At 45.2% G+C, this 14,098-nt stretch overlaps 1 protein-coding gene across 3 annotated transcripts; it reads left to right on the forward strand.

Moving 5' to 3' along the window:
• Positions 1-819: 819 nt before the first annotated feature.
• On the forward strand, positions 820-13,642 carry LOC128420167 (NTPase KAP family P-loop domain-containing protein 1-like). 3 transcript variants are annotated; one of them, XM_053401693.1, is made up of 4 exons: positions 820-2,511; positions 8,473-8,583; positions 9,092-9,226; positions 11,970-13,642. In XM_053401693.1, the coding sequence occupies exons 2-4, from the start codon at positions 8,514-8,516 to the stop codon at positions 13,640-13,642; spliced, it is 1,878 nt and encodes a 625-aa protein (XP_053257668.1). In that variant the 5' UTR covers positions 820-2,511; positions 8,473-8,513. The 3 variants fall into 3 exon arrangements, with proteins under 3 accessions (XP_053257668.1, XP_053257669.1, XP_053257670.1); XM_053401694.1 differs by lacking the exon at positions 8,473-8,583; XM_053401695.1 differs by lacking the exon at positions 820-2,511 and having other exon boundaries at positions 8,497-8,592.
• The last annotated feature ends 456 nt before the right edge of the window (positions 13,643-14,098 follow it).

Raw genomic sequence — 14,098 nt, forward strand, 5'->3', positions numbered from 1 at the left:
ACATTTCTGTGTGGGATTTTACTTCGTGTCACGGCTCTTTTCCCCCCGGCACCCTTGGGCCTGCCCTTCAGGGCTGTCGTTTTGAGACCCGCTTCCTCCCTGGGTTTCCAATCATTACTTTTTCTTGAAGGGACTGAGCATTACTGCTCCCCCTAAGTCTGTGGAGAGACATGTTTTGTTGCAGCTGGGGCAGATGAAGGAGTCTGGTTGTGTTGCTACAGATGCACTTAACCTTAAGGTCATGGGTTTGAGCCCCACATTGGGCAAAATATTCTTCCATTGCAGGGGGTTGGGCTAGATGACCCTCTTGGTCCCTTCCAACTCTACGATTCTGGGATTGATGTAGCATCTCTTCACACAAGAGACTCAAGCTACATTTTCTATAGCCACCCTACTAGCCCTGACAAAACTCCATTGCTTTCTTTTATGGATCCAATGGCTTTTAGATGCAACTGGAACTTTTGCTGTTGTTAAAGCGCTTAAATCTTGATGGCTAAAATGACATATAGAATTTGAGGTACAAAAAAGTACAAAGTTCGAAGAAGAGTGGGGTAAATTTGTGGTATATATAAGAAAGAACTAGAAGTTTAAAAACTACGGCAGGGTTAACATAAATCCTGTGATGTGTATAGAAGGTCAATAAGAATCTACAAGAGAAGATATGTTTTAAGAAAACCAACGCAGGGAAGGAAGGAAGTCGCGGCGTGAATATACGCAATGTAAATAAGATAACACAAAATGTTGATTGTAAAAGATTGTTTTGTTTGTTGTCTGTGGAAAATTTAATAAAAAAGCATTTAAAAAAAATAAAAATCTTGATGGTCTTTCATTTCAGGAATGCCTCTGTATGCCAACAAGTTGTTTATGGTGTTGAAAGAGATGAATGATACCGTGTCGGAGGGGGAGAGGGGCTCGGGGCTCTATGAATGCCACAACACACAGGGCTATCCATAAACAGTGTTTATGGAAGTCAATCTAACTCGGCTACGAGGGATCGCCAAAGAAGAAGATTCCTGTGCCACCTCCCTGTCAAAAATTCTGATATGTGTACATTAACTTGATGAAGGCAGCTGGATGATGAAGGCAGGATTACAAAGGAATAGGCATATAGCTTCACATAGCAGGTAAACCTTCCTTGGCAGCTTCTAGACATATGCGTAAGCTTTTCCCAGGAATCTTACATCTGAAAAGGCAGCACTTGCCAAATAAATCTACTCTCTTCCAAGGAAAAGACCTGCTTTCTCAGCAAAGTGTGAATGCTGTCAGTGGGCCAAACATCCCTAATGATATTTCAGCAAGCTTTGGGACCTGTAGAGAGGACACTATTATCTCTTTTCCAGACGAGCCACGTGAAACCAGGTGTTAAGTAAGTGAAGGCTACACATGCTTCCATTTCCTTCTGACTTTAGGGGTGCTCAAGAAACTGTTGAGGTTTAATCACCGAATCAAATGCAGCTGGCTCACAGTTGGATGCTACCAGGATACTGATGGCACTGCACCTAAACTTCACACTACGTTACCAAGAATTTTGTTTTTTTCGTAGATAAGATCCTTTCTCGTAAATTTGATTGATCCTTAGTGAATTCAGCAGATCTAAGGCTCATGCGCCATACCCCCAACATCTTTCTTTGGCAATCCCTCGTAGCCGCGTAAGATTGTCTTCCATGAACTTGGCCTTAACAGTGAGTCTGTAAGTGACTGTGGAGGCCAATTCTGGATCCACATGTCCATCCACAGTGGGGACATTGGTTTCCGGGCAGGAGTTGATCCTGGTGTGGATTTGCCAAACACCCTTCCTCTTAGCACTGTTTCTTCCTGACTTCGAAAGTCTTCAAAGCCCATCACACCTTTGGTCAAGGCTGTTCTCCAACTGGAGCACTTGCAGGCCAGTGTTTCCCAGTTGTCGGTGTTTATACTACTTTTAAAAGATTTGCCTTGAGACAATCTTTAAACCTCTTTTGTTGACCACCAGTATTACGCTTTCCATTTTTAAGTTCGGAATAGAGTAGTTGCTTTGGAAGACGATCGTCAGGCATCCGCACAACATGACCAGTCCAACCAAGTTGATGTTGAAGAATCATCGCTTCGACACTGGTGATCTTTGCTTCTCCCAGTACACTGGTATTAGTTCGCCTGTCTTCCCAAGTGATGTGTAGAATTTTTCGGAGACCCCATTGACAGAATCTTTTGAGGAGTTGGAGATGGCGTTTGTAAGTGGTCCATGTTTCCCAAGCATACAGTAAGGTTGGTAGTAAAATAGCTTTGTAAACAAGCATTTTGGTTTCCCTGCCAATGTCCCGGTCCTCAAACACTCTGCCCTTCCGTTAACCCCCAACACACACACACATGCCTGCATGCTCTTAGCTGACCCGCCACTCATTCCTCCGTTGACCCTGATATAAGCTGGAGAAAAGGGACATTCTAGGAAGCATCGATGGTCATCTCTGCTGCTCCAACTGCCACTCCCTGTTTGGTTCCTGTACTTCAGAAGTTACGTGGACAGCCACCTAGGTAAGAATTCAAGAGGTTGTCCGTTGCCTCGCACTGAGTCCAGGCCTGTTGGTCCATCTGGCTCAACATCGCCTTCAAAGACCAGCTGGGGGTGGCTCTCTTGGGTTTCGGACAGACACCTTTTGCCAGCCCTATCTGGAGATGCGCAGGATTGAACCTGGCAGGCAACACGTGTGCTCTGCTGCCCCAACTTGTGGCCAAGAGGGAGGGTCTCCTAGGAGGCGATGAAGGGGGTGCGAGGCAGCAGCTGGAACATCTGGTGGGTGGTGTGGTGGGAAAAAGGTTGACCGTGTCTTTCCTGAGGCCGAAACTCAAGAGGCGAGGTGCAGAAAAGCAAAGCAAACAGGAATTGCCAGTTTATTCCATGCTCAACCCTAGAGGTCCAGCTACTAACGATCTGGAATGCTAGCAAAAAACAAAAGGGCAGGACCCCAAACAAAGGGATCCAAGGATCTTTATACCCATTTTAAAACAAGCAGATTTTTACTTGCAGGAGGAGCTATCTGTCTTCCTCATACAGTGGTGCCTCGCAAGACGAAATTAATTCGTTCCGCAAGTTTTGTCATCTTGCGATTTTTTTCGCCTTGCGAAGCACGGTGTCGGGAAAGTTTTGGAAAAGCTTCAAAAATCACCAAAGTCTTTAAAAACCTCAAAAAAAGGCTACCACACCGCGTTCTATGAGTTGCTCCTCAAAGTCAAGTCGCAACTGTATTAACGGTGTTAAGAAAAAGGAAACACACTTGCAAGACGTTTCCGTCTTGCAAAGCAAGCCCATAGGGGAAATCGTCTTGCGAAGCAGCTCAAAAAACAAAAAACCCTTTCGTCTAGCGAGTTTTTTGTCTTGCGAGGCATTCGTCTTGCGAGGTACCACTGTACTAACGACAATTCTGGCTAGATCTCATTTCTTTTCCAGCTGTCTCTAGTTCAGGCATAGGCAAACTCGGCCCTCCAGATGTTTTGGGACAATTCCCATGGTCCCTAGCTAACAGGACCAGTGATCAGGGATGATGGGAATTGTAGTCTCAAAACATCTGAAGGGTCGAGTTTGGCTATGCCTGCTCTAGTTCCTACTACTCTGCCAGCATGGCATCGTTTGTTCTGCCTAAACGTGTGTGGCCTTGAGCTCCTTATGGCGACTGCTACTTTTTCTTTCGGTTTATTGTTCTGCGCATCACACACCATGCCCACACGGACATGAGCACATTGCCACCTCCAGCTTTTACATGCCCATTCAGCTCAGCCATTTCTATTCATTTATCTTATCCATTTTAGAGGATGTGTGATATCTTTTTTTAAAACAACAACAACCACCACCTCTAAGCGTTGTACAAAGCAAAAGCCATAAAAAGGGACTTCCGGGTTAGCGCCATCGGCAATGGCAGAATTCCTCTGAGTAAGAGGAATCCGCTCTGTGGAAATCGGGTCTGGACGCCGCGGTGAAGGCGGAGACCCTTTAAAAATCACAGGCGGGTGAAGCCTGTGAACGTGGGATTCGGCAGGCACCTTTTGCGCCTCCCCTACTCGCGGGGAAACCCGTTTTCGGGGATCCGGAGCAAAGTGGGGTGAGCGGCGCGGTGCTTTGAATCGACTGCTACTTCCACGGAGTGAAGCCGCACAGCCATTGGAGAACAAAGAACCCTCTGGGAAGAGAGGGAACCTTCTTTTCTGAGGCTAAAATGACATGGACAAGAATTGACCAAATTTGGGTAACGAGGGGACTGGCTCCGAAGACTAGTAAAGTGGAAATTTGCCCCAAAACCTGCTCCGATCATAATGCCGTGAAGATGGAAATGAAACTGACGCCAATTGGCTCCTTTAGATGGAGGATGAATGATACTTTGTTTAGGAATGAAGAATTCACTAAGAAGGCCCAAAAAACCTTGAGAGATTATTTTGAGATAAATATGAACACTACTGTGGAAAAAAGAGTAATTTGGGATGCAAGTAAAGCGGTCATGAGAGGATTCTTGATACAACAGAATGCAATTAAGACGAGAACTCAAAATGAGAAAAAAGATAGAATCCTGGAAAAAATAAAGGAAGGAGAGAAGAAACTGAGGGTGAAACCAAAGTCGCAGGAGATTTTAAAAGAGATAAAGTTATATCAAGTACAATATATGAAAATGATGAATCAGGAAATAGAATGGAAGATTAAACAGATGAGACAAAAGACATTTGAATCGGCAAACAAGTGCGGAAAATTGTTGGCTTGGCAAATGAAAAAAAGACAAAAACTTAATACTATTACGAATTTAGAAGTGGAAGGAAAGAATATACAGAATCCAGTCGAAATTAGAAAGTGCTGCCAGAGGTATTTTAAAAAACTATATACACAGAAAGAAATGGACATTCATAAATTTTTGAAAATTAATGGATTACAAAAAATTTCCCAGGAAAATAAGTTAATGCTGAATTACAAAATAACAGAACAGGAAGTAGAAGGGGCCATCCAGAACATGCAATTGGGTAAATCCCCAGGACCGGATGGACTGACTTCAAGATACTACAGATCTTTGAAAGAATGGTTAATACAACCTTTAAAAGAAGTCTGTAATGAAATATTGGAAGGGAAAAAGGCACCAGAGTCGTGTAAAGAAGCATATATTACACTTATACCGAAAACAGAGACTGAAAAGACACAGCTTAAGAACTACCGCCCCATATCACTGCTTAATGTGGATTATAAAATTTTTGCAGACATTTTGGCTAGAAGATTAAAAAAGGTGTTAACAGAAGAAATTAATAAAGATCAAGCGGGTTTTCTCCCAGGCAGACACTTGTCTGACAATACGAGGAATATAATTAACATCTTAGAAAAACTACAAGTGAAGATCAATACTAAAGCAGTTTTGATATTTGTGGGCGCAGAGAAAGCCTTTGACAACATTTCCTGGAGTTTTATGAAGAAGAATTTACAGGGGATGGGGGTTGGTCAAGGTTTTGGAAATGGTATAGGTGCAATTTATTCAGAACAGAAGGCTAAATTAATTGTGAATAACGTAGTGACGGAAGAATTTAAGATTGAGAAAGGAACACGACAAGGTTGCCCAATCTCTCCATTGCTTTTTATATCAGTACTGGAGGTTTTGCTAAATATGATTAGAAAGGACCAATTGGTAAAAGGTATACAAGTGGGAGCCAAACAGTACAAACTGAAAGCATTTGCTGATGATTTGGTATTGACTTTACAGGAGCCAGAATCTAGTACTAAAAGAGTACTGGAACTGATCCAAGAATTTGGTCAGGTAGCAGGTTTTAAGTTGAACAAGACGAAAACTAAGGTTTTAGAGAAAAATCTAACTGAGATCGAGAGAGAAAAGTTTCAGAAGGAGACAGGATTAACACTGGTTAAGAAAGTGAAATACCTAGGGGTTAATATGACTGCTAGGAATGTGAATTTATTTAAGGATAATTATGAAAAATGTAGGACTGAAGTGAAAAAGGACTTAGAAATATGGTCAAATTTGAAGTTATTGTTGCTAGGTCGAATTGCTGTGATAAAAATGAATGTATTGCCAAGAATGCTGTTTCTCTTTCAAACATTGCAAATTTTGGACAAAATGGACTGTTTCAAGAAGTGGCAGAGAGATATCTCTAGATTTGTCTGGCAGGGCAAGAAGCCTCATATAAAATTTAAGATATTAACTGATGCTAAAGAAAGAGGTGGATTTGCCCTGCCAGAGCTTAAACTTTATTATGAATCAGCCGCTTTTTGTTGGCTGAGAGAATGGTTGCTTCTTGAAAATATTGACGTGTTGGATTTGGAAGGTTTTAACAATGTGTTTGGTTGGCATGCATATCTGTGGTATGACAAGGTTAAAGCACATAAAGCGTTTAAAAACCATATTGTCAGGAAAGCACTGTTTAATGTCTGGATAACATACAAAGATCTGTTAGAAAATAAAACCCCGAGATGGCTGTCACCAATGGAAGCAAAGGCTCAGAAAAAACTCAATATGGAGGCCAAATGGCCGAAGTATTGGGAAATTCTGGAGCAAGAGGGAGATAGACTAAAACTGCAGAGCTTTGAAAAATTAAAAAATAGAGTGCGAGACTGGCTTCAATATTATCAAATAATGGAGGCATATAATTTGGACAAAAAACTAGGCTTCCAGGTGGAAAAATCAAAATTGGAAACAGAATTGTTAGATCCCAAAGTTAAGAATTTGTCAAGAATGTATAACTTGCTGCTGAAATGGAATACTCAGGATGAAACGGTGAAATCTGCTATGATTAAATGGGCACAAGATGTTGGACATAACATTATGATGGCTGACTGGGAACAGTTATGGACCACAGGTATGAAGTTTACGGCATGTAATGCCTTAAGAGAGAATCTAATGAAAATGATCTATAGGTGGTACATAACACCAGTGAAGCTTGCAAAAATCTACCATTTGCCTGATAACAAATGTTGGAAATGTAAGGAGACTGAAGGTACATTCTTTCACCTTTGGTGGACATGCCCAAGGATTAAGAACTTCTGGGAGATGATTTATAATGAAATATACCTTATAATTAAATATACCTTCCTGAAGAAACCAGAGGCCTTTCTTCTGGGCATGGTTGGCCAATTGGTGCCAAAGAAGGATAGAACTTTTTTTATGTATGCTACAACAGCAGCAAGAATACTCATCTCAAAGCACTGGAAGACACAAGATTTACCCACCCGGGAAGAATGGCAGATAAAGCTGATGGACTACATAGAATTGGCGGAAATGACTGGCAGAATCCGAGACCAGGGAGAAGAGTCGGTGGAAGAAGATTGGAAAAAATTCAAAGTATGTTTACAGAAATACTGTAAAATTAATGAATGTTAGAAGGATGCTGGAATGAAGCTACATGGTTTTAGCAGAAATGTTATAAAGAACTAAGTAAAAATAGATTGTCAATGGGCCAAAGTGTAAAATTTAAGGTCAGATTGTGTTAAGATATATTATAGAACAAAAATTGAGAAAGATGAAAAGGATTTGCTGAAATAGCTAATGGAACTAGAATACAAAAAAGGGAGGTGTGAGGAGGTCGATGAAACAAGTAAATGAAAGGTAAAGATACGGAAATATTGGATGTGTTTTTAAGTGTTTTTGTTTTTATTGTTTTGCTGTATGGTTTTCTGTTTTTATTTTTATTTTTGATGTATTGTAACTTTTTATTGTCTTTCTTTTCTTCTTTTTTTTTTGTAACTATTAAACCTCTAATAAATTTTTTTTTTTTTTTTAAAAGCCATAAAAATCACAGGACTAGAAGGCAAATAAAGCAAAAATGCATACAGGCAACTAACTCCCTGCTTACACGCACTCAAGCCATGTGTGACTGCATCGCCACAAACCTGGAAGAGGCATGAATATTGGCAAAAACAGCCCTAAAAGAGCACAAAAAAGGGCACGAAAACAGCCTCTAGCCTTTGCACCAACCTTTGAGGCCTGGGGAGGGTTGGAGTTTGAGCGAGGAGGTTTGGAGAGAGCAATTGTGGTAGAGTTAGAAGGGGTTTTAAATTTTTGTAAGGTTTTTTTCCAAGGGAGTCCAGTGGCTTAGAGGGCGTTTGCAGGTTTTCTCAATGGTGTTTCTGATATACGCTATTTCACATAAACAGGGAGTTGCCTGTGGTGTCAAATAAAAAACCCAGAATCAAAACACCGAGCAGTACAATCTGAAAATTTATGGGAACTATTTGTTAATAGGCGTCTAAAACTTGCCACAGTTGCCAGCCCAGAAGCCAATATGGCTAGGAAGCAGCGATGGTAGCCATGGCACAGGGAGTTGAGCTTGTGCCTCCTTCATCTCAGTGTTGCCCTCCTAGCATTCATCAGGGAGGAAGATGGGGGCAAACCAGAATTAGCTGGCTGTTCCTGCGCCATCTTCGGTTCTGGTGCCACTTCTGTTGACCTCTCTACCCGCCACTCTACCAGTGCCAAGGGGTGGGGACAGGACTCTACTCATTATCCTACCCTTCTTTGGCAGAGTTAAGCAGCCTGTGGATTGGGGACTTTTTAAACGCCACGATGATGAGTAAGCCCATCTACATTTCACTCCAGCGGAAGGGAGAGGCACCTCCGGATAAAGAAAATCGGGGTGTGTAAGGTAGTTTCCAAATCAGCGTCTTAGATTTCAGTTCTCTTCTCCGGTTCTACTTGCTTCTGGTCCTCATAAAGGTAAAGGTACCCCTGCCCGTACGGGCCAGTCGTGACCGACTCTGGGGTTGCGCGCTCATCTCACTCTAGAGGCCGTGAGCCCGCGCTGTCCGCAGACACTTCCGGGTCACGTGGCCAGCGTGAAGAAGCTGCTCTGGCGAACCGGCACCAGAGCAGTACACGGAAACACCGTTTACCTTCCCGCTGTAAAGCGGTCCCTATTTATCTACTTGCACTTAAGGGTGCTTTCGAACTGCTAGGTGGGCAGGAGCTGGGACCGAACGGCGGGAGCTCACCCCGTCGCGGGGATTCGAACCGCCGACCATATGATCGGCAAGTCCTAGGCACTGAGGTTTTACCCACAGCGCCACCCGCGTCCCTGGTTGGTCCTCATAGTCTGGTGAAATTAAAAAAAAAATCATTTTGATTTCCTTCTATTTTTTTTACAGAGGAACCAGGAACAAATGAAACCATTTACTGCCAAGCCTTGGCTGAGACTCTGCACCATATTGCCCTGCCTGTGACGGTGGGACTCTACGCACCCTGGGGGAGAGGCAAGAAAAGGCTCTTGTGCGAAATTGAAGGTAAGGACCACCATCCCTCAGACATGAGTCATCACAGATGAAAGAGAGAGTTCAGAGCGTATTTAATTATACAACAGCGAGAGGGTCGTTCACTGTCTACCAGCTCCACCTGTCTCGCCAGAGTGGTGCATGCTCTAGTTATCTCCGGCTTGGACTACTCCATGCGCTCTGTGTGGGGCTACCTTTGAAGGTAACCCAGAAACTACAATTAATCCAGAATGTGGCAGCTAGACTGGGGACTGGGAACAGCTGCCGAGACCACATAACACCAGTCTTGAAAGACCTACACTGGCTCCCAGTACATTTCCAAGCACAATTCAGAGTGTTGGTGCTGACCTTGAAAGCCCTAAATGGCCTTGGTCCAGTATACCTGAAGGAGTGTCTCCACCTCCATCTTTCTGCCTGGACACTGAGCTCCAGCGCCGAGGGCCTTCTGGCAGTTCCCTTGCTGCGAGAAGCGAAGTTACAGGGACCCAGACAGAGGGCCTTGTTGGTAGTGACACCCACCCTGTGGAACGCCCTCCCATCAGATGCCAAAGAAATAAACAACTACCTGACGTTTAGAAGACATCTGAAGGCAGCCCTGTTTAGGGAAGTTTTTAATGACTGGTGTTTTAATGTATTTTTAACCTTCTGTTGGAAGCCATCCAGAGTGGCTGGGGAAACACAGCCAGATGGGCGGGGAATAAATAAATTATTATTAGTAGTAGTAGTAGTAGTAGTAGTAGTAGTAGTATCTATTCGGGGGGGTCAAGTTCGACCGGGGGTCCGGCACACTTCTCTGCGCAGCTCTGGTCTTCCCCCTTGGAACCTTTGACTCCAGCAGAGCGTAAAACACAGCGGAAGTAGAAGCAGGAACGTTCTGTCGTGTGGTGGCAATAACTCAGGCTGACACGCAGCTCTCCTTATCTTAAAGTCTTTATTCCTTAGCAAAATACAACAGCTATAAATCTCCTGGCGAGAGTTCGCCCATGTTGCTTGCTCTCTCCTTGAAGCAAACACACAGACTCACTGAAAGCACACAGAGAAATCCACACCCCTTCCGTGTTCTCTGCCCGCCCTCAGAATGTGAGACGTCATCACTCAGAACTCTTAACCCTGTAAGTTCTGAGCCCCCTCAACAGTATCATCATCATCATCATCATCATCATCATCATCATCATCATCATCATCATTTGGGCAGTCCCAGTGCCCAAGACAGCTTTCCCCAACCTAGTGCCCTCCATATGTTTTTGGACTAAAACTCCCATCAGCCCCAGGCAGTACAAAACACACAGAGGGCACCAGATTGGCAAAGGCTGCTGTAGATTTCCAAGCAAGACCTGCTGACTGCCAGAGGCCCTGCTGCCCTCTGAGATGCAGGGACTCTGTGATGCCAGTGGAGCATCCATTTCCCCATACAGCCTTGGCAGGACTGGGGTGCAGCACTAGAGTGGGTCCTCATTGCCCTGCAACCTGGCCAACCATTATGAGAGATTACGGTAGCAGTGTGTTGTGCATGGGGTGTTAGGGGAGGGGTAGCACCTCTGGTGGGGGATACATCCTGCTCCTTCTGGAGTAGTTTGTCCACCTTGCTCCCCACCCTGCACTCAGCTCTCACCTGGGGCTCCGAGAAGCTGTCAGCAGGTGACAATGGCCACACCCAGGCGAGTGCAGCTGATGGGTCTCAAACCCTCAATGAGTTAGGGGCTTCCCCTGAATGAGTGGGTCCAGTGGTCAAGAAGGGGGTTTCTGCATGTGCTGTAGAGGGAAGTGAGGGGCAGGTTGGCAGGTAGCCCATCTAGGAGAAGGAAAACTCTGATCCTAAACCAGAGTTCGGCAGCCTAAGGCCCATGGGCTGGTTCTGGCCCAGAAACTTCCTGGAACCGGCCCACGGTCGTTCTGTGGATCGGCATGGGGATTCCATGCTTTTCCCCCACGGCACCATTTTTCCTCTCGCCGCGGGCACCGACTTCCGGGGTCTTGTTGTCTGGGCAGCCCAGGACCTCCAGACCCCCTGCCCGGGTTTGTGCCCTGGGAGGTCGTTTCAGTGCTGCTTCACCCCCGGAGGCGCAATCCAATGTCTCTTGAGACAGGAGGGTGCCCACTGGGATAGCCAAGACATCTTTCCTGAGTTGTCTAGTCCTCTGTACTTGCAGGGATGCAAGGAAAGGCATGCAGACTGTGTCAGGAGGGCTGCAGTTCAGGGTCAGAGCAGGAGGCCCCTGGGTTCAATCCCCAGAAGCTCTAGGTAGGGCTGGGAGAGAAAAGATTCGTGGAGGAGGATCTGTTCCGGCGGACCTCGTATCCCGAGAGCGTGGTCTGCAGCAGCTGATGAATTGGGAACTGGTGTGAGCACAAGGCATAAGAACCTAGTTACAGGTAGGTAGCCATGTTGGTCTACCGTAATCAAAAGAAAATTTAAAAAATTAAATTTTATTTTTAAAAATCCTTCCAGTAGCACCTTAGAGACCAGCTAAGTTTGTTATTGGTATGAGCTTTTGTGTGCATGCACACTTCTTCAGATACCATAGCATGCACATGAAAGCTCATACCAGTAACAAACTTAGTTGGTCTCTAAGGTGCTACTGGAAGGATTTTTTTTTTTAATTAAATTATTTCCTAAGAACTTAAGCAGAGTCTGCTGGATCAGAGCAATGCCCCATCTAGTCCAGCGAGTTCCATAGTTTAACTATGTGCCGCGTGAAGGAGGACTTTCGTTTATTCTGTCTGGAATCTTCCAATGCGATGCTCTCCATTGCAGATCACATGCGCTGGCGAAGCAAACAAAACGGAAGCAAAGCTGCAAGGACCACGTACTCCCTGCCTTTGTTCCTCTGGCACATCATCTTCGCGCACCCCCTTCTGCGCTCAGCAAAGCCTGAAGGCATCCACTATATTTTCATCAACTTCAATGCCTGGGAATACGCAGGATGCGATCATACCTGGGCCGGCATCGTCACAACACTGCTGGATGAAATCGAAGGCAATTACAGGATCCCGTTCAGCACTTTTCGGTCCTTTGGTGTGAAACTCAAGGAAGAGCCAGTTATGCGGAAAAAGAAATGGGCTTTGAAAGGATGGAGCAAGCTCTTTTGGTTTGGCCTCTTGTGTCTGTTCCTTGGATTGTTTTTGAGCACGGTGCTGACAAGGCTGAAATCGGGCAGCGGTTTATGGGAAAGCGTGGCATACACAACAACAGTAGTGCTGGGCACATCCACTCTGCCTTTTATGCGCTGCACGAGAAACATTTTCTTCACCCTGAAAAAGAAACTCCAGGCGAAAATGAACGCCAAGGACCAGCTGGGCTTTATGCACTTTGTGAAGGAAGAGGTGAAAACAATCACTCATTTCCTACAATTCATGGCGTTCGAGGAGGACCGAGAGATCCGGGTGGTTCTGAAGATCGTCAATTTAGACCTCTGTACTCCAGACAAAGTGGTGGCCGTCCTAGACGCCATCAAAATCCTCCTTTCAGACGAAGACGCTCCTTATATCACCATCTTGGTCGCTGACCCAGGAATCCTGGTGGACAGCATTCAGTCGTCAAAGACCACCTGCAGCAATGGCTACTTGTACTTAAATCGAATCATCTCTCTCCCTTTCTCCCTGCCCCGGATGAGCTGCAAGGGCAAGAGGCAGATGCTCGCAGGGATTCTGAACAGAAAAAGGAAACGAGGGCAGGATTCTGCTACTAATCCGGAAACTTGGGCTCACAAGCAAAACAGCAAAGAGGTCAAAGAAGCCACGGGCTCGTTGGCCACAGAGGAAGTCCAGCACATCTTCCAAGACCTAAGCCATGAGAATTTTGAAGACTACGTCCCAGGAAATTTTGTCCAAATGAACCGGGTCGTCAACACAGTGCTGACCATTAGGTCCATGCTTGACCTAGGATATAAGCCCCAATCCGGACTGAATGTCAGTAGGGAAGATGGCAGGTTGGTGACCAAAGAGGTGGTCGATTGGGTTATCCTTGCCCATTTTTGGCCTTGCCGCCTGAGCTGGATTTTGCAGTGTGCAGAAGACGAGCAGCAGGAGGAAAAGCTCATTGAAAGCCGGGCCAGGGGCTCGCAGCTGAAGCAAGGCCGTGGCAGAGGTGGAGGAGGAGATCTGCAGGACAAAGCAGCCGAAAGAGAGAGCAAGGCCTTGTTGCCGTTTTATGAGGACAATGCTTTGGAGCTGGACAAGATTAAGAACGATGTCAGAAAACTTTTAGAGCTCGATGGGGACCCTGATCTTTTCCGAACCTTCTTGCAGAAGACCCATTTTACGGTGGGGCGGGCCAGGTATTTTTCCAACTTCCTCATCAATTTAGACTTCTCTCTGAAGAGGCAGTTTGAGTTGCAGCGGGGCCTGAATCACATAGTCCGGAGGAAAAACAGGGAGGGCGAGTCACCGTCTGCGGAGAAAAGTGCTGGGTTGAAAGGTGAAGGATAACTCCAGAGCTGCTCATTGCGGCAGAAAGATAATAATAATTTTAAAAAGGATCCTAGACACCCTTTATGAGCCTAGTGCCCCTCAGATGTTTTGGACTACAACGCTGAGATGAATTCAACCATATTTCACTGTAGATATTGGGGGTGTGTGTGTGGTTTTTTTAAAAAGCCTGCGTGGGACAGGAAGAGAGGAATGAAGTGTGCTGTATGTTACCGGAAAAATCCGAGGGCTCCCTTGGACAAAAACAAAGACACCAACCAGAGTAAATTGGAGCAAATCAGCAGCCTGTAGGCTTGGCCTTTATTGACTGTTGCAACAGGGTGCTCCCCTCACTGGCAGGTGAGAGGAAAGACCCAGAAAAATGGTGTGCAAGGTCTTATAAAAACTTTTGAAATTCCCCCGCTGTAGATCAAGCCCACCCCCAGAAACATCATGCATACATTACAGAAAGGAGGG

Source organism: Podarcis raffonei, chromosome 8 (assembly GCF_027172205.1).
Source record: "Podarcis raffonei isolate rPodRaf1 chromosome 8, rPodRaf1.pri, whole genome shotgun sequence".
In the NCBI taxonomy this organism is placed as follows: Eukaryota; Metazoa; Chordata; class Lepidosauria; order Squamata; family Lacertidae; genus Podarcis; species Podarcis raffonei.